This window comes from Musa acuminata, chromosome BXJ2-10, assembly GCF_036884655.1.
Source record: "Musa acuminata AAA Group cultivar baxijiao chromosome BXJ2-10, Cavendish_Baxijiao_AAA, whole genome shotgun sequence".
NCBI classification, from domain to species: domain Eukaryota; kingdom Viridiplantae; phylum Streptophyta; class Magnoliopsida; order Zingiberales; family Musaceae; genus Musa; species Musa acuminata.
Window position 1 is genome coordinate 34,323,540 of NC_088347.1, and position 18,961 is coordinate 34,342,500.

General features: G+C 35.7%; 2 protein-coding genes across 3 annotated transcripts; one reads left to right on the top strand and one right to left on the bottom strand.

Annotated features, from left to right (window-relative positions):
* Positions 1 to 676: 676 nt before the first annotated feature.
* Positions 677 to 4,797, bottom strand: LOC135625831 (uncharacterized). The gene is made up of 4 exons (XM_065130921.1): positions 4,333 to 4,797; positions 3,388 to 3,649; positions 2,375 to 2,552; positions 677 to 1,336 (listed from the first exon to the last, which is right to left on the bottom strand). Exons 1-4 carry the CDS (start codon positions 4,715 to 4,717, stop codon positions 938 to 940), a joined length of 1,224 nt encoding a protein of 407 aa, XP_064986993.1. The 5' UTR covers positions 4,718 to 4,797; the 3' UTR covers positions 677 to 937.
* Positions 4,798 to 5,061: 264 nt separating this feature from the next.
* Positions 5,062 to 10,337, top strand: LOC135586183 (uncharacterized). 2 transcript variants are annotated; one of them, XM_065128095.1, is made up of 4 exons: positions 5,062 to 5,317; positions 5,404 to 5,494; positions 7,441 to 7,514; positions 8,748 to 10,337. In XM_065128095.1, the coding sequence occupies exons 1-4, from the start codon at positions 5,106 to 5,108 to the stop codon at positions 8,749 to 8,751; spliced, it is 381 nt and encodes a 126-aa protein (XP_064984167.1). In that variant the 5' UTR covers positions 5,062 to 5,105; the 3' UTR covers positions 8,752 to 10,337. The 2 variants fall into 2 exon arrangements, 1 of the variants encoding a protein (XP_064984167.1); XR_010491694.1 differs by lacking the exons at positions 7,441 to 7,514; positions 8,748 to 10,337 and adding an exon at positions 5,584 to 5,887.
* The last annotated feature ends 8,624 nt before the right edge of the window (positions 10,338 to 18,961 follow it).

Consider the following 18,961-nt stretch of genomic DNA (forward strand, 5'->3'; position numbering starts at 1 on the left):
ATCACAAGAAAAACCTAAGTGTTTGCTTTGGGTTTAAGTCCATACTCAGTTAAATAGTTTGGGCTTATAGTTGAGATTTTTTTTGTTTAGTATTTTCGAGTGTTTTATGGTCTAGGAACATCTTCCTAAGACATTTGTAATAATCTCTTTTATAGTAATGATTTGCTCATCTTTTGTCTGTGGATGTAGGTCAAAGTAAATTGACCGAACCACATAAATCTGGTGTTCATGTCGTTTTTATTCTTTCTGTTTTATTGTCTTTGTCGGGTTGCCAAAATTACCCTTTGGTAAATTTCCTTGGACTAGCTCTAACACATACTATATGTTGATTTCATGTTCTTGTTGGTATCGGTGATCAGGTAAACGTAAGAGTTGATTGATCACCCAATGGCAGCTAAAATAGATTCTTATTATTTGTCTGACGGAAGAAAAGATTAATGTTCAACTTAATCAATCATAGAGCTGAGGAATCATTATTTTGCCATAGATTATGCATCTAATAATATGGTCTTAAGCACTTGTTTCCTTAAACAATTGAAGTCAAACGTCCAGAGTGCCACAAGCATCAGTTCGAGCCGTATATTTATCGTCCACAGGCAGTCATCGCGGTATGCATGACTTGTCAACCCAAACAACAGCATTACGATCAAAATCACAATTACGTACAACATAAAACTGAACACAAAATATGTTGTTTCGAGGGAAAACAACAATTTTCCCTTGCAGGTGCAGAAGCGGCTTCACACCAAAAAAGTGCTACATACTACAAAGAGAGATGCAAAATTCTAGCAGGATTATACTTCTGCAGATAGAATAGTGTACTAAAAAGTGAACTTATGATTTCTTTAAACCAAGTATTCGATCTCACTCTTATTTTTTGACAGTGTTAGCTTCTTCTTCATCCTCTCTCTGTAAATATCTTAGTCTCTCTCTGTGTCTAGTTCTCAGACTGCCCAAAGTATTTGCCAGTGATTGCGACGAGTATGTTTAGCATAGCAACCTCATCATCGGGCTCGGATTTTCTAGCAAGACAACTCAAGCACTTACGCAGCAAGCACCTCATAGAAGAACACATATCTGCATCAAGTGGTGTGTCCACTACTACTGAGAGCGCAAACAACCATAAGCAGTCATCCCGTGACAATACATCTGCACTCTCAAACATGCTTATGTAGTTCCTCAGTGTTGATGCTCGGGAAACAGCATCCATGCGGCACAAGAACGACATAGTTGGAAAACTCTCTGGCTTGCGTGTATGGTCAGGGTCTTTGCAAGCATTTTTATCTTGACTTGTCGAGAAAAGTTGGTCACAAGAATCTTCCAGCTCTGAGAAAGCCTGATACAGTCAATGGCAAAAAATATTAGCAGAAAGCTCATGAAATAATGTGAAGTACAAAAAAAAGGGAGAAAAACTATTTCTTTTAAAAAGACAAATAAGCACTTTACCAGTTAATCGAATGCCATTAAAAATGAATCAAACCACTAGTTTTGTATCTTATAATATAATTTACTTAGTTTTAATAACATATAACCTTTTAAGATGAGCCCGGGCTCCTTCATAATCTGGCAATTAAAGTTCAAGCCATGAAAGAGGCTTCACTGCTCGTAGAAATAAAACAATGTATATTGACCCTCCTAAATTCCGTATTGGTGGGAGTCCCTCAGAAACTTTGCATGGTCATAACTTCAGTCACAGTCACTCTTTCAGCTTTGTAAGTTTTCTACTGGTTCATGCTATTTATATAAGATGTTTATATATTGACGACATTACTTCTACTTTTTAGCTTGCTTGGATAGATTTCTGAGCTTGAGTTTGCCACACAACTGAGAAAATGATAGCATATATCCTCTTATATACCATTTCTTAGGTGATCCAATAATCAAATTGCATTCTTCATGAAAATGTCATGTGATCCACTCACATCGTAGTTGGAAAATGTTAACATACGCAAAGAAAAAAAAAATCAACTGTCTGTACTCTGATAACATGATCAGTTGATAATATGCCAGCAGCTTACTGAAAAACAATGGAAGATCACATTGTTAGATTGCAGAACTGACAATATCCGGCGGATACATCTGTGAGAAAAATAATCACATAGAGAGCACTTGTTGTATGAATAGCAATGGAAGATCGAGAATATATTACATAGCAGATGCTGAATCAAAAATTGCTGACTGATTGTTGAAAATTTGCTAGTAGTTCAGAAGAAAATGTTTGAGAGGAGCTTTCATTAATTCACTGGGTTAGCATTTGCCAACATGGATAAGCAACAATGATCCACTCTGAAGTTAATCAATGACACCAAAGCACATCACAAGCTTTGGCATTATTAGTACTAATTCAACAAATAATAATGGGCGAGATAAATACCTGTCTTATCTCTGAATATTCAGCAAGGAAAGCATCTTCCCAAAGTTTAGATGGAAACAAGTTACAAGGGCACTTCTCAAACTCTGGTATTTTAGGCATATAAGGTGTTTGTTCACTGCTTCGTTTACTCACTTTGAGCTTCGCCACTTTCACTTTTGGAATTTGAGCAGCTTCCCACCTGTAAGGTGCTTTACCAGGTTAGCAAGATATTTGTACTATTATTTAATATCATATCAACTATCTCCTCATATGTATTCACCAGATAACGAGTTGCCCGCATCAAATTCCCTTAAGTTGGAAGAAATCGATAAGCATCAGTTTATCTTTTAGAATTCAGAGAGTGACCTCATGGACAGAAACAATAGGTTGGTGACTGACATTTATTTCTCTCGCACCTTAAGAATAATAATACGACTAATAATGCTAGTGAATTTCTTTTTCAATATATTTATAAGTTCCTTATCAGAGAGAAGTTATCTTTTCTGTACAGGCAAACTACAGAACATCATTACCTCGCCCATTAAACAGCATAAAGTTGTGAGTTCACCTAAAAGAAAGGTAAATTGTGTAGAAAGGCCTAAAGAAACCAATAGTCACTTGGGAAAGCCTAGGAATCCACGAGAAAGAAACTAGAAACATTACTGACAGAGGCTGAAAATAAAATATGTACATGAACAGGCAGATAAGCTTTCCTTTCATGCCTCATCACTTTAAGGCATGAACAGTAAAAAAGGGAACTTGTGTATTTCTACACAAAATGCAGCAAAAAAAGTAATTGATGGCAAATAACTACAATAATTGACAAGCATTTCCATTCTCCATACAAGAAAACTTTAGTAGTTAAATCATGAGCCACCAGAATTTGCTATAAAAGATCTAATCCCAGTTGTAGAAGAAAAAACTCAATGATTTACAAGTAGAAAAGACGGAAGTTCATGCATGTATTTGATAATGCATATGTCCATACCAAATACATATATGGGAAACTGTCAGGAGGGTGTTAAATAAGTTACCTGACCCGTCTAAGGTACTCTATCCCATCTAATGGTGGACCAGAATCAAAATCAGGTTCACCTTCAACAAGAAAGGCAGGCCTCTGAATACTGTCAGGCTCATCGTCACTGCTGTCATCTTCATTGTTTATGCATTCATTGTCACAGCACCATTCTTCTACAGATTGGCCATTCTGACTACCAACATTAGCATCATCGCAAGCAATCTCAGAGTAATCCAACAGATCCAAACTTTCAGAAGCATTTACAGAAAATTCTTCACCTGAAATGGTAGGAAGTATGTATTTTATATTCATGTTTCTCGGACAAGCATCAACCAAGTTAACAACAAGAACTTTATGCAATAGGAGTTTTTAAGCTGATGTAGTAACTATAAAAATTATAACAATAACAAGCACTGCCTCAATCCCATTCTACATGCCCAATAACAAAATCATAATTGAGAAGGTGAGCCAATTAGGATCATTGGCTCAGGAGAGGTAGGATGACTGCTCTTAAATTTAATAGGGAGATTTTCCTATCAGCATCTCAACGACTCCTATATTTACCAGGGATATTCAATAGGTATGTATCCAAATAGTTGGTGGATTTCGGATTTTTGTTGTTGTATATCAGAAATAGTCTTCTGCGATCAGGCTAGCTTCATGAAAACTGTGATCAATACATGAACTTTGTTCCATTTTTCATTGTTTTTTAAAGCACCTATCGACATCTCATTTAAGGCACAGTCACACAAACCAGAGCCATCTAGTGGGACACTAACACTAAGTAAACAGATAAAGAGAGTACGATACGATAATCCTCTTTAATGTAACCGCTGTTTGATTTTTGTATGTTTCGAAGTCACATGAAAGACTGAAATCAATCAAAAATCATTAAAGAGTCTTTAGGTAAGAGAGTAGAAAAAGCATGATTTTTTGAAATTCTTAGGAAGAAAGAACATACAGACAACAGGGGAGGCCTTTGCTTTTTTGTTCTTTCCCCTGCGCTTTTGCTTCCGAGTGCTATCCGCGCGAAGCCCATCGTAATCTCGACCGACGACCTCGCCCAGCCCCTCGTACACCTCCTCCCACCACCGCCGCTGCTCTCTGACGCCCCTAGACCTCATCGCCTCCATCTCCTTCCTCGAATAGCGAGTCCTGGTTAACTCTCTTCTATCTTCCCCCTTCTCTACCGCTGCATCAGGGGCCTTCTCCTCCAACTCAAGAGAGTTGTCTCCTGGCTCGAAATCACTCGCCTGTTCAACATTTTGGGTGTCAGAAACGAGGCCGGGCAAGGAGGCCGAGGTTTCTCCGATCGGTGCGGTCTCGACATCTAGGGTTTCCGCCATCGATCTTGCGGGCGAGGCAAGGCGAAGTCGAAGAGGGTCGGATTTTTTAGGAAGAAGCGAACGATAAACCCTGGACCAGAAGAACCCTACATCTTAATTCTTATCTAAGAGGGACTTCTATGCAAAAAAAAAGAATTAGTTAGGGACCAATATATAAAATCTGATTTAATAAGTTCACAAAATAGCCCCTAGAATTTTGATTTATGACATATATACGCCAATCCCTCACATCCCAAATTCCACAAGTCGCTCTCTCTCTCTCTCTCTCTCTCTCTCTCTCTCTCTCTCTCTATATATATATATATATATAACACATAAAAAGCAAGATCGCCGTTCGACTTTCTCTCCCTCTCATTTCTCTCGACTCCTGCCTGGCATAACCCCAAGAATGTCCACCTCCTCCATCGAACCGTCTTCCTATGCTTCTGGAGCTCTGAAGATCTCCTTCCTCGTTCGGGGTCGAATTGTTGCCTTCTTGAATCAGGTGGAGGCGACGACGATGACGATCTTCGTTGCGGGATCGATCGTCAGGACTCGCGCAGAGGGTGCGGCGTGGGAAGTCAAGAATCAGCGTTCCTGGGGACCCCAGGTGCGCAGATTGTGAGTCTTTTCCGCTCAGATGGTTTAGATTTCTCTCGAAAGGTTGCGGATCTTGGTTTCTTGATGGCGCCCGGTTGGATTGGCAGGTCAGGGAGGGCGCGACGGTGGGCTGGGAACCGGGTATATGAAGGCGGTGGTGTACGCTGCAACTCGTGGGTCGTCTTTGCCCCATGGAAGGTCAGTGCCATCAATGGGTAATGTTTGGATGAGTTCTTGCGTGTAGATGATCTTTCCCCATGCTGAGTCTTTTGTGATTGAATGCCCAGAGTCTTACACGCGGAGCAGGCACTGAGTTTGGGATTTTGATGCTTCGAATGCCATGATGAATCCTAGGTTGTTAACTCTAAATAATTCGCTTCTCATCCTTACCTTTGAGGACTTCTTTAGCTAGTAGCTGTGTTATTCTTGGGTTATTTGGGATCTCCAGTTTGCTAATGATGGACAATTATGCTTGAAAACATTCACTCATCGTCCTAACTTGAGTAGCATATGGTACCACCTTTCCCTCTACTGTGGATATGATTAGAATCGAGTTCTTGTTTGGTTTGGTTAAACCCTTTGGAGATTGAAGCTGGACTACTTTGATCAAGAATCTATATTGAGTTTGCAGACGATCTTTAACAGCTATCTACAGGATGAAATAATGTCATTGAACATTTAGCGTAAACAACTTTATCCTACTATGCTCTCTGTTGCCTCAGTTTCTAACACTATTCCAAGCTTCCTTAATTGCGAGAGCCTTTAGCATTGTAGGTTAACCACACTGACCTTTTGTTTTGTTCATTCGTTAGTTCCATTTCCTACCTGCACACATAAGGGAAACATCTTGTTGCATTCTTCTCTCCTTTTTTTTCTTGTTCTCCGGTTAGTTTACATTAGGATTTACAAGGGAGGGAGGGATATCTCTTGTTAAATTCTCTCTCTCTCCTTACTGGCTTATATTCGGGGTTACGACAGAGGGAGATCTCATGCTATATTCTTCTCTTCTTCTTTTCTTATTTATTAATAATTTTCATTAAGGTTTATGATTTCATCCAGATAACATGATTGATGTTGTACTTGATCAAGATAAATTATAAAATCATCTAATAAGCTGAAACTGATATGATCAAGAAATTATATTTTGGGGGGCCAATTGATGGCTGGATAGACACGGGTCTGGTCCATGCTGATGTACTAACATATGGTATGTCAGCATGTACCTTGGGACCATTGTTCTCGTCGAGGGAGAGGAAGGAAGAAGAATTAAGAGGAAGTAGAAGGAAGCAAAATAAGAAGGGGGGAGGAGGAGGGAGAGAGGAGGTGGAGAAAGAGCAGATGGAGAAAATGCAAAAGGAAAGGAGAACTATCCTAAGTGACTCGATAGGCAATGGGTGGGCTACAACACAGAGGGGGGGAACAAGTTCACAAGGATTGGCTCAGATATTGAATTGTCCGATATGGGGCGATTTGAGTCTCAACTCACACCTAGACTAGTCCGGGCGAAATTAAAATCCTTGAAAACAAATATATAAACTTTATTTTTAATAATAAAATATATAATTTCATATATTCAAAATGTTTGTGTGTATATGCAATTTTTTCATACTAGTCACAATCGTATCTTGTATGTATACATAATGAACTTACGTGTTGTTACGGACTTAGCTAGTTTTGCCTAAGTCGTGCGGCACACTTGCGTGTCCGTCCGCAAAGGTTAGCCTCCCTGAAATTTCCTATAGTCTCTTAGGACCTACAAAAGATAAAACGGGTTAGAGAAAGCGCCTTACTCGGGATCCACAAGCAAACATTTCAGAAAACACTTCATAGCCAATGCAAATTACAAACAGACTTTACAAGCTCTGAACGGTTGCCCAACAAAAGGTCAAAATGGTCTACTACAGACCGAATATCTCTCACAAGTGTCCACATACGCAATATTTATTTACAAGTCTAAAACGACCACTAAACCCAACTAAAATGTGGCTGTTAAGCTTTCGATCGTCCCTCTACATGCTGTGCAAAGAATGAACAAACCAAAAGATACGGACATACATAAGCATTACGTCAAACATCATATTTAGAATTTTGTCCATGATAGTATGGTTGGCTTTTATTTATTGCTCAAGAAATAATGGTTGCAGGTCGATGACTTTAGTACAATTGTAAGTGCTGAAGCTCTAAAACGCCCATTGGAAGATCTCACTAGTGCTGTCAGGTAAAATTATGAGTTCTTCTTTAATAATATGCTTTCTACAAGATTGATCAAGTTTTTTCTCTAGCTCATCTACCTGTTTGCTTCTTATTATGCCCATGGCCTACTAAAGGAATAAGGCATGCATTCATTTCAAGTTTTTAGTAGTCTAGAACTCTAAATTTATATTAATGTGACAAGTGTTCATGAGTTGAAAAGCAACAATTCACATAGTAAATTTATGTTTTTTTATTGATAACACCTCTTGCGTTGGAAGTGCAAAAGATGTTAAAGCCTGATCCTCAAGTGTTTCTGAGTTGGTAGGCTTTTTTTATTGATAACACTTCTGGCAATGGAAGGACATGGCACAAAGTGTCTAGAGTCACAGCGGACATGGATAGGTACATATGCAATGATTATTACTATCACAAACACCATCTCCTTTATGAGCCCTATCGCATCCCTCTTCACAAATTTCACGATCACATGAGCCTCCTAAGTCAACTTTGCAGAAACCATTGAGTTGTTGTGCCTCGACCACAACATCAGCTGTTACAAAAGTAAATACATGATTAAGTTTGGCAACAGTTGCATTTTTATCTAGATATTATATGCAATCAAACAGAAGTTGTTATATAGTTGATAATAGCGTGAGGTAATGCTACCACGTGTTGTTAATCTTAGGATGAATGATATTTTATGCTGAATTCAGTCATCCCGTTAAGACACCCAAATATGTATCGCACCTATTTTAGAAACCATGAATTAGAATAATTTTTTGTGGAGCTTGATGTGGTAGGAAAAAGCTAGGAGAACAAGCAATTTTATTCTTATTTTTGCACCTAGATTTGATGAAGCTAAATTTTAAGAGAAAAAAGTAGGTTAGTTGAAGCCAAAGAACCTGTACAAAAAAAATTGTACTTTTTTTTGTCTTACCCAATGCATATTGATGATGACTTGCTTTAATCTTTTACTATCACTTGGTATGGACTATTGAGAATTAATTAAAATTACCAACATGATTAACCAACCCATGAATACCTCAAAGAGTATGGTTGTTTAGATATTTATTTAGCATGAACTAAAGACTTTTGTTTAGACCATCAGATCAAATGCCCTCTTAATAACAATTCAAGAAAAGAAAATCATATTGAAATAAGAACTTTATTTTGACCCTACTTTTCCCATAAAATATGGTTCAATCAAAATCTATAATACCTGACTTGTCGGAATTTTATGATTTTTTATTTGTCAAAGTTGACGTGCTAATGAGAGCAAATTGGAGAAGAAAAGACATGCATGTTCGAGCTTACCTGCAAAAAGGACGAGGAGAAGGATAACACACGCGATCTTCGCCCCCATGATAAAGAAGGTTAGAAGGTTCTTGTTCACCAAATTATATATTTGATGGTGACTACAATGTGAAGTTTATATAGAGGAACTTCATCACCCATATCAATTGAATTCACCCCCCTGATAAATAAGATTTGGTAGTGGATGCCATATTTTCTAGCACATTAAGGGGGTTTATCAACACTATACAACTGAAACATTTATAATTTTCAAGTATCAAATCATGGAAACACCCAAGAATTCCATGGATCAATTAAACAAACTACAATGTATATATATATATATATATATGTATATATACCTATGCATGGTTCGTCATACCGACCCATACCATCTAGTATGGGCGACATGTATCGGTTCAATAGGGGATCGATATGCATACTATCCTGTACTGGGCGGTACTATAACATGACCTCATATCGGGCGATACGAGATATGTACCAGGTAGTAACGATCAAAATCCAATCGTTACCAACCTATACCGATCGGTAGCAATGAGATTTCAACCATTACAAATCAAGGGCTGAGATTGCTCTATTTTAAATGGTCAAATTGATCGTTTGAATCATAGTAAAGAGATTTTAAACCCTTTTCTCCCCTCTCTTTTAACTCATATCACTCTCTCAATCTCTTTAGCTCTCTAAAACTCAATTTCACTCGCATCTCTCTCTCATTCTCATATTTTTACTCTCTTAAACTCAACAAGGCTACAATTTATGGATTGAATCAAATTTAAAAGGTTTAAGAGGAAGATTCTTGGTTAGAATGTGGTGGGAGGAGCCGGACAAAATCAAGTCAAATTGCTCGAGGAATTAGAGACACCAAACTGTCATAATCATCCGCCCAACATGCAAAGGCAAAGGCAAAGTGGAAGGTAGTAGCATCAATTGCACCGTTAAAAAAAATCGAGTCGAGCGACGAAACACCTTCTAAATCGTATTTAACAACCTTCTCAGTCTACAGAAATGACAACGACGTGAACAGTAGTGCCTTAACCGATGATGGCGATGACGTTGGGGAGTCGATGGTCCTATCTCCGTAATTTGAGGGTGGTGCATTGACCGAGAAGCAATATTTTACACATGCTACCTAAGATTCATATCATGGAACTCGACGAGGTATTGGTCAAGTTTATATATGGGAAGGGAAGGTAGTAGATGATTTTAAGCAGATGCAACAAAACTTACACCACGTAGACATAAAACGAAGCTCATCGTATTCACAACCATCGTATCATGGAGAATCTTATGCCTAACAACAATACGGTGATAGTTGGTCATACTTCTCCAAGCAGTAGTACAATGATTGATCTTATGATACAGAACAACAGATCAATAGCAAAAGTATAAGTTTTGGTATTCTTCATGCTCCACGCTAATACATGTCATAATCGTACTTGTCTTAGAAGCCACCTCAGACACATGTGATTCATGATGATCAGACTACGACCATCACTACATTGATGCATCAATGACATACGGAGTATCAATATATTATATCGTGGGATCAATTTCAGGATTGGGTCCGATAAACATATCAAATTGATATACAGTTACATAGGATCGAGAACTTTGATCCACTGCTCGTGGAGTCTCGTTGTTGTTTCTTTGTGGTAGAATCAAATATATTCATCGATCGATTACTTGATTCATTTGAATCTTAAAGTTTAAGTTGTTAAAAAAAATAAAAATTTAAATTATTTTTTTGTAAATAATTTAGTATTAATAAAAGGGTGGTCCGAAACATATCATAATGTTATTTCTCAAAACCTAAAAAAGATATGCCACTACTCTTTCCTAATTTAGATTATTTTTACAAAAATTATGCTAAAATTATATTTATTTCTAACCATGAAAACCCTAATCTAATTTTTTTTATATTTTTCAAGTATTTTTAGAGTTATTTTTTATGGTTTTTGGGTGTACTATTGTTATGCCTTTACGTACCATCGGTACACCTTAATACGTACCGTATTGATGTTTGGTCGGTACACTGGTACAAACTGAGATTTCAACCATATATATATATATATATATATATATTTGTATATGTATATGTATATATATATTTGTATATGTATATGTATATATATATGTATACATATATATACACATACATATACATATGTATATGTATATATGACTTCAGTATAGTGAACCTAATGGATGCATTTAGAAAGATTCGTATCAATAGATTTATCTTTATATATATATATATATATATATATATATATATATATATATTTATTTATTTATTTATTTAATTATTTATATTTATATTTTTATATGTATATATGACTTCGGTACAATGAACCTAGTTGATGCATCTAAAAAGATTCGTATCAATATATATATATATATATCACGACTTCGGTACAGTGAACCATAGTGGATGCATCTTGAAAGATTCGTATCAATAGATTCATCTTTGTCGAAATCCGACCGTTATCGATTTGTACCAATCAGTAATAGTTGAATTTTGACGGTTGCGGATAAGGGCTGATATCGCCTTATTTCAAATAGTCAAATTGACCATTTGAATCATAGGAAAGAGATTTTAAACCCTTTCCTCCCTCATCTTTCAACTCATATCACTCAATCTCTTTAGCTCTCTAAAAGATATGTCACTACTCTTTCCTAATTTAGATTATTTTTGCTAAAATTATACTAAATTTATATTATTTCTAACTTAAAAACGTTAATCAAATTATTATTATTTTTTTCAAGTATTTTTGGAGCTATTTTTGATGGTTTTGGGTGTACTGTCGATATGCCCTTGTGTAACATCGGTACGTCTCGGTACATACCGTATGTCGATACACTGGTACAGACCAAGATTGTATATCTTTATATATGTATATACATATATATTTATTTATATATATATAAATATATATATATATATCTATATATGTATATATATACATATCCATATATGTATTTATATTTATACATATATATATACACGACATCGGTATAGTGAACCTAGTGGATGCATGTGGAAAGATTCATATCAATAAATTCATCTTTGTCGAAATTTGATTGTTACCAACTTGTGCCGATAAGTATAATCGAGTTTCGACCGTTACGGATCAAGGGCTGAGATCGTCCTATTTGAAACGGTCAATTTATAGGAAAGGGATTTTAAACCCTTTCCTCCCCCCTCTTTTAACTCATATCACTCTCTCAATCTCTTCAGCTCTCTAAAACTCATTTTCATTCGCATCTCTCTCTCATTCTCACATTTTCATTCTCCTACATTCAATAAGGCTACGATTTATGAATTGGATTAAATTTGGGATGATTAAGAAGAAGATCTCTCTCGGTTAGAATGTGGCGGAAAGAGCCGGACAACATCGAGTCAAATTGCTCGAGAAATTAAAGACACCCAACTGTCACAATCGTTCCCCCGACATGCAACGACAAAGGTAAAGGGGAAGGCAGTAACATCAATCGCACCGTTGGAAAGAATCGAGTCGAGTGACGAAACACCTTCTCAATTATATTTAACAACCAGCTCAGTCCAGAGATATGGCAGCGACGTGGGCAATAGTGTCTTAACCAATGTTGGCGACGACCTCGGGGAGTCGATAGTCTAATCTACATAATTTGAGGGTAGTGCATGGACCGCAAAACAATATTTTATACGTCGTCTAAGATTTAAATCATCGAATTCGATAAGGTATTGATTAAGTTTATACATGGAAGGGGGAGACGAAGGCAGTAGATGATTTTGAGCAGATGCGACAGAACTTACACTATGCAGACATAAAGCGAAACTTATCATATTCAAAATCGTCGTATCATGGAGAATCTTTTGGCCAACAACAGTACGGTGATGGTCATGCTTCACCGAGCAATTGTACGTTGTTCGATCTTATGATACAAAACAACAAATCAATAGCAAAAGTAGAAGTTTTGACATTCTTCATACTCTGCATTAATACATGTCATAATCGTACTTGCCTCAGGAGCCACCTCAGACACGTGTGATTCATGACGATCAGACTACGACCATCACTATATTGATGCACCAATGGCATACGGTGTATTAGTATATTATGTCGTGAGATCAATTTTTGGATTAGGTCTAACAAACATATCAAATTGATATACAGATACATAGGATTGAGGACCTTGGTCCATTTCCTATGGAGTCTCTTTTTCTTCTCTTGTGGTAGAACCAAATATATTTCTTCAATCGATTACTTGATTTATTTGAATCTTAAGGTTTAAATTACTTGATTTATATATATGTGTATATATATATATATATATACATATATATATATATATATATATATATATATATTTGTATATGTATATGTATGTATATACATATGTATACATACATATACATATACATATGTATATGTATATATGACTTCAGTACAGTGAACCTAGTGGATGCATATAGAAAGATTCGTATCAATAGATTTATCTTTATATATATACATATATATATATGTGTGTGTGTGTATATATATATATGACGTCGGTACAATGAACCTAGTTGATGCATCTAGATAGATACATATGTATATATATGTATACATATGTATACATATGTATACATATGTATAAATATGTATACATATGTATACATATGTATTCATACATATACATATGTATATGTATATATGATTTCAGTACAGTGAACCTAGTGGATGCATCTAGAAAGATTCGTATCAATAGATTTATCTATATATATATATATATGTGTATATATATATATGACTTCGGTACAATGAACCTAGTTGATGCATCTAGATAGATTCGTATCAATAAAATATATATATATATATATATATATATATATATATATATATATATATATATATATATATATATATATATATATATATCATGACTTCGGTACAGTGAACCATAGTTGATGCATGTTGAAAGATTCGTATCAATAGATTCATCTTTGTCGAAATCTAATCGTTGCCGACTTGTACCAATCAGTAATAGTCGGATTTTGACTGTTGCGGAGAAGGGCTGATATCGCCCTATTTCAAACAGTCAAATTGACCATTTTGAATCATAGAAAAGAGATTTTAAACCCTTTCCTCCCTCCTCTTTCGACTCATATTACTCAATCTCTTCAGCTCTCTTAAAGATATGTCATTACTCTTTCCTAATTTAGATTATTTTTGCTAAAATTATATTAAATTTATATTATTTCCAACTTAAAAACCCTAATTAAATTATTATTATTATTTTTCAACTATTTTTGGAGTTGTTTTTGATGGTTTTAGTTGTACTATCGATTTGCCCATGTGTAAAATCGGTACGTCTTGGTACGTACCGTATGTCGATACACTAGTACAGTCCAAGATTGCATATGTTGTATATATGTATATACATGTATATACATATATATGTATATATATATATACATGTATATACTTATATATACATATATATATATATATACATATATATATATATATATATACGACTTTGGTACAGTGAACCTAACGGATGCATGTGAAAAGATTTGTATCAATAAATTCAACTTTGTCGAAATCTGATCGTTACCAACTTGTGTCGATAAGTAATAGACAAGTTTCGACTGTTACGAATCAAGAGCTGAGATCGTCCTATTTCAAACGGTCAATTTATAGGAAAGGGATTTTAAACCCTTTCCTCCCCCCTCTTTTAACTCATATCACTCTCTCAATCTCTTCAGCTCTCTAAAACTCATTTTTATTCGCATCTCGCTCTTATTCTCACATTTTCATTCTCCTACACTGAATAAGGCTACGATTTATGGATTGGATTAAATTTGGGATGATTAAGAAGATCCCTCTCGGTTAGAAGGCGGCGAAAAGAGCCGGACAACATCGAGTCAAATTGCTCTAGAAATTAGAGACACCCAACTGTCACAGTCGTTCCCCAGACATGCAACGACAAAGGTAAAGGGGAAGGTAGTAGCATTAATCACACCGTTGGAAAGAATCGAGTCGAGTGACGAAACACCTTCTCAATTATATTTAACAACCAGCTCAGTCCAGAGATATGGCAATGACGTGGGCAGTAGTGTCTTAACCAATGATGGCGACGACCTCGGGGAGTCAATAGTCTAAACTACATAATTTGAGGGTGGTGCATGGACCGCAAAACAGTATTTTACACGTCGTCTAAGATTTAAATCATCGAATTCGACAAGGTATTGATTAAGTTTATACATGGAAGGGGGAGAGGAAGACAGTGGATGATTTTGAGCAGATGCGACAGAACTTACACTATGTAGACATAAAGCGAAACTTATCATATTCATAATCGTCGTATCATGGAGAATCTTTTGGCCAACAACAGTATGGTGATGGTCATGCTTCACCAAGCAATTGTACGTTGTTCGATCTTATGATACAAAACAACAAATCAATAGCAAAGGTAGAAATTTTGACATTCTTCATACTCCGCACTAATACATGTCATAATCATACTTGCCTCAGGAGCCACCTCAGACACGCGTGATTCATGACGATCAGACTACGACCATCACTATATTGATGCACCAATGGCATACGGTGTATTAGTATATTATGTTATGAGATCAATTTTAGGATTGGGTCTAATTGATATATCAAATTGATATACAGATACATAGGATCGAGGACCTTGGTCCATTTCTTGTGGAGTCTCATTTTCTTCTCTTGTGGTAGAACAATATATATTTCTTCAATCGATTACTTGATTTATTTGAATTTTAAGGTTTAAATTACTTGATTCATATATATATATATACATATATTCAAAATGTGTGTATATATATATGTAATTCTTCCATATATGTATACATAATGAGTTGGTTTTTATTTATTGCTGAAGAAATAACGGTTGTTGGTCGATGACTTTGGCACGGTTATAAATGCTGAAGTTCTAAAATGCCCATCAGAAGTTGTTCTTTCATAATATGCTTTTTACAAATTTGATCAAGGTTTTTCTTTCTCTCATCTACCTGTTTGCTTCTTGTTTTGCCCATTGACTATTAGAGGCATAAGACATGCATTTGTTTCAAGTTTTTAGTTGTCTAGAATTCTAAATTCATATTGATGTGGCAGGTGTTCATGAGTTGAATAGCATCAATTCATATTGTAAATTTAAGTTTTTTATTGATAATACTTCTCGCATTGAAGTATAAAAGATGAGATCCCCAGGAATCTCTGAGTTGATAGGCTTTTTATTTATTGATAACACTTCTCGCATTGGAAGGACATGAAACAAAGTGTCTAGAGTCACAACGGACATTGAAAGGAACATATGCATCGATTATTATCACAAACACCGTCTCCAATATAAGTTTTAGTGCATCCCTCTGCACAATTTGAATCGGTACATGGGCTGTCTAAGACAACTTTGCAGATACGATCGGGTTGTTGTGCCTCAACCACAACATCAGCTGTTGCAAAGGTAAATGCATAAGGTGACCGTTAAGTTTTTATCTAGATATTATATGCAATCAAACAGAGGTTTTTATATTGTTGATAATAGCATGAGGTAATACTGTCACATGAGTTGTTTAAGTTAGGTGACAATTACATTTTTATCTAGATATTATATGTAATCAAACATGAATTTTTATATTGCTGATACTAGCATGAGGTAATACTATCACATGTGTTGTTAATCTTATGCTGAATTCTGTCCTCTCGTTAAGACACGCAAATATATATCGCACCTATTTTAGAAACCATGAATTAGAATCACTTTTTGTGGAGTTTGATGTGGTAGGAAAAAGCTAGGAGAAAAAGCAATTTTATTCTTATTTTTGCACCTTGATACGATGAAGCCAAATCTCAAGAGAAAAAAAAAAAGGTAGGTTGGTTGAAGCCAAAGAACCTGTACACAAAAATTGTACCTTTTTTTTTTTCTTATCCAATGCATATTGATGATGAGTTGGTTTAATCTTTTACTATGACTTGGTATGGACTATTGAGAATTAATTAAAATTACCAACATGATTAACCAACCCATGAATACCTCAAAGAGTATGGTTGTTTAGATATTTATTTAGCATGAACTAAAGACTTTTGTTTAGACCATCATATGATATGCCCTCTTCATAACAATTCAAGAAAAGATAATCATATTGAAATAAGAACTCTATTTTGACCACACTTTTCCCATAAAATATGGTTCAATCAAAATCTAAAATACCTGACTTGTCAGAATTTTATGATTTTTTATTTGTCAAAGTTGACGTGCTAATGAGAGCAAATTGGAGAAGAAAAGACATGCATGTTCGAGCTTACCTGCAAAAAGGACGAGGAGAAGGATAACACACGCGATCTTCGCCCCCATGATAAAGAAGGTTAGAAGGTTCCTGTTCACCAAATTGTATATTTGATGGTGACTACAATGTGAAGTTTATATAGAGGAACTTCATCACCCGTATCAATTGAATTCACCCCCCTGATAAATAAGATTTGGTAGTGGATGCCATATTTTCTAGCATATTAAGGGGGTTTATCAACACTATACAATTGAAACATTTATAATTTTCAAGTATCAAATCATGGAAACACCCAAGAATTCCATGGATCAATTAAACAAACTACAATGTATATATATATATGTATATATACCTATGCATGGTTCGTCATACCGACCCATACCATCTAGTATGGACGATATGTATCGGTTCAATAGGGGATCGATATGCATACTATCCTGTACTGGGCGGTACTATAACATGACCTCATATCGGGCGATACTAGATATGTACCAGGTAGTAACGATCAAAATCCAATCGTTACCAACCTATACCGATCGGTAGCAATGAGATTTCAAACATTACAAATCAAGGGCTGAGATTGCTCTATTTTAAATGGTCAAATTGATCGTTTGAATCATAGTAAAGAGATTTTAAACCCTTTTCTCCCCTCTCTTTTAACTCATATCACTCTCTCAATCTCTTTAGCTCTCTAAAACTCAATTTCACTCGCATCTCTCTCTCATTCTCATATTTTTACTCTCTTAAACTCAACAAGGCTACAATTTATGGATTGAATCAAATTTAAAAGGTTTAAGAGGAAGATTCTTGGTTAGAATGTGGCGGAAGGAGCCGGACAAAATCAAGTCAAATTGCTCGAGGAATTAGAGACACCAAACTGTCATAATCATCCGCCCAACATGCAAAGGCAAAGGCAAAGTGGAAGGTAGTAGCATCAATTGCACCGTTAAAAAAAATCGAGTCGAGCGACGAAACACCTTCTAAATCGTATTTAACAACCTTCTCAGTCTACAGAAATGACAACGACGTGAACAGTAGTGCCTTAACCGATGATGGCGACGATGTTGGGGAGTCGATGGTCCTATCTCCGTAATTTGAGGGTGGTGCATGGACCGAGAAGTAATATTTTACACATGCTACCTAAGATTCATATCATGGAACTCGACGAGGTATTGGTCAAGTTTATATATGGGAAGGGAAGGTAGTAGATGATTTTAAGCAGATGCAACAAAACTTACACCACGTAGACATAAAACGAAGCTCATCGTATTCACAACCATCATATCATGGAGAATCTTATGCCTAACAACAATACGGTGATAGTTGGTCATACTTCTCCAAGCAGTAGTACAATGATTGATCTTATGATACAGAACAACAGATCAATGGCAAAAGTATAAGTTTTGGTATTCTTCATGCTCCACGTTAATACATGTCATAATCGTACTTGTCTTAGAAGCCACCTCAGACACGTGTGATTCATGACGATCAGACTACGACCATCACTACATTGATGCATCAATGACATACGGAGTATCAATATATTATGTCGTGGGATCAATTTCAGGATTGGGTCCGATAAACATATCAAATTGATATACAGTTACATAGGATCGAGAACCTTGATCCACTGCTCGTGGAGTCTCGTTGTTGTTTCTTTGTGGTAGAACCAAATATATTCATCGATCGATTACTTGATTCATTTGAATCTTAAAGTTTAAGTTGTTAAAAAAAATACAAATTTAAATTATTTTTTTGTAAATAATTTAGTATTAATAAAAGGGTGGTCCGAAACATATCATAAAGTTATTTCTCAAAACCTAAAAAAGATATGCCACTACTCTTTCCTAATTTAGATTATTTTTACAAAAATT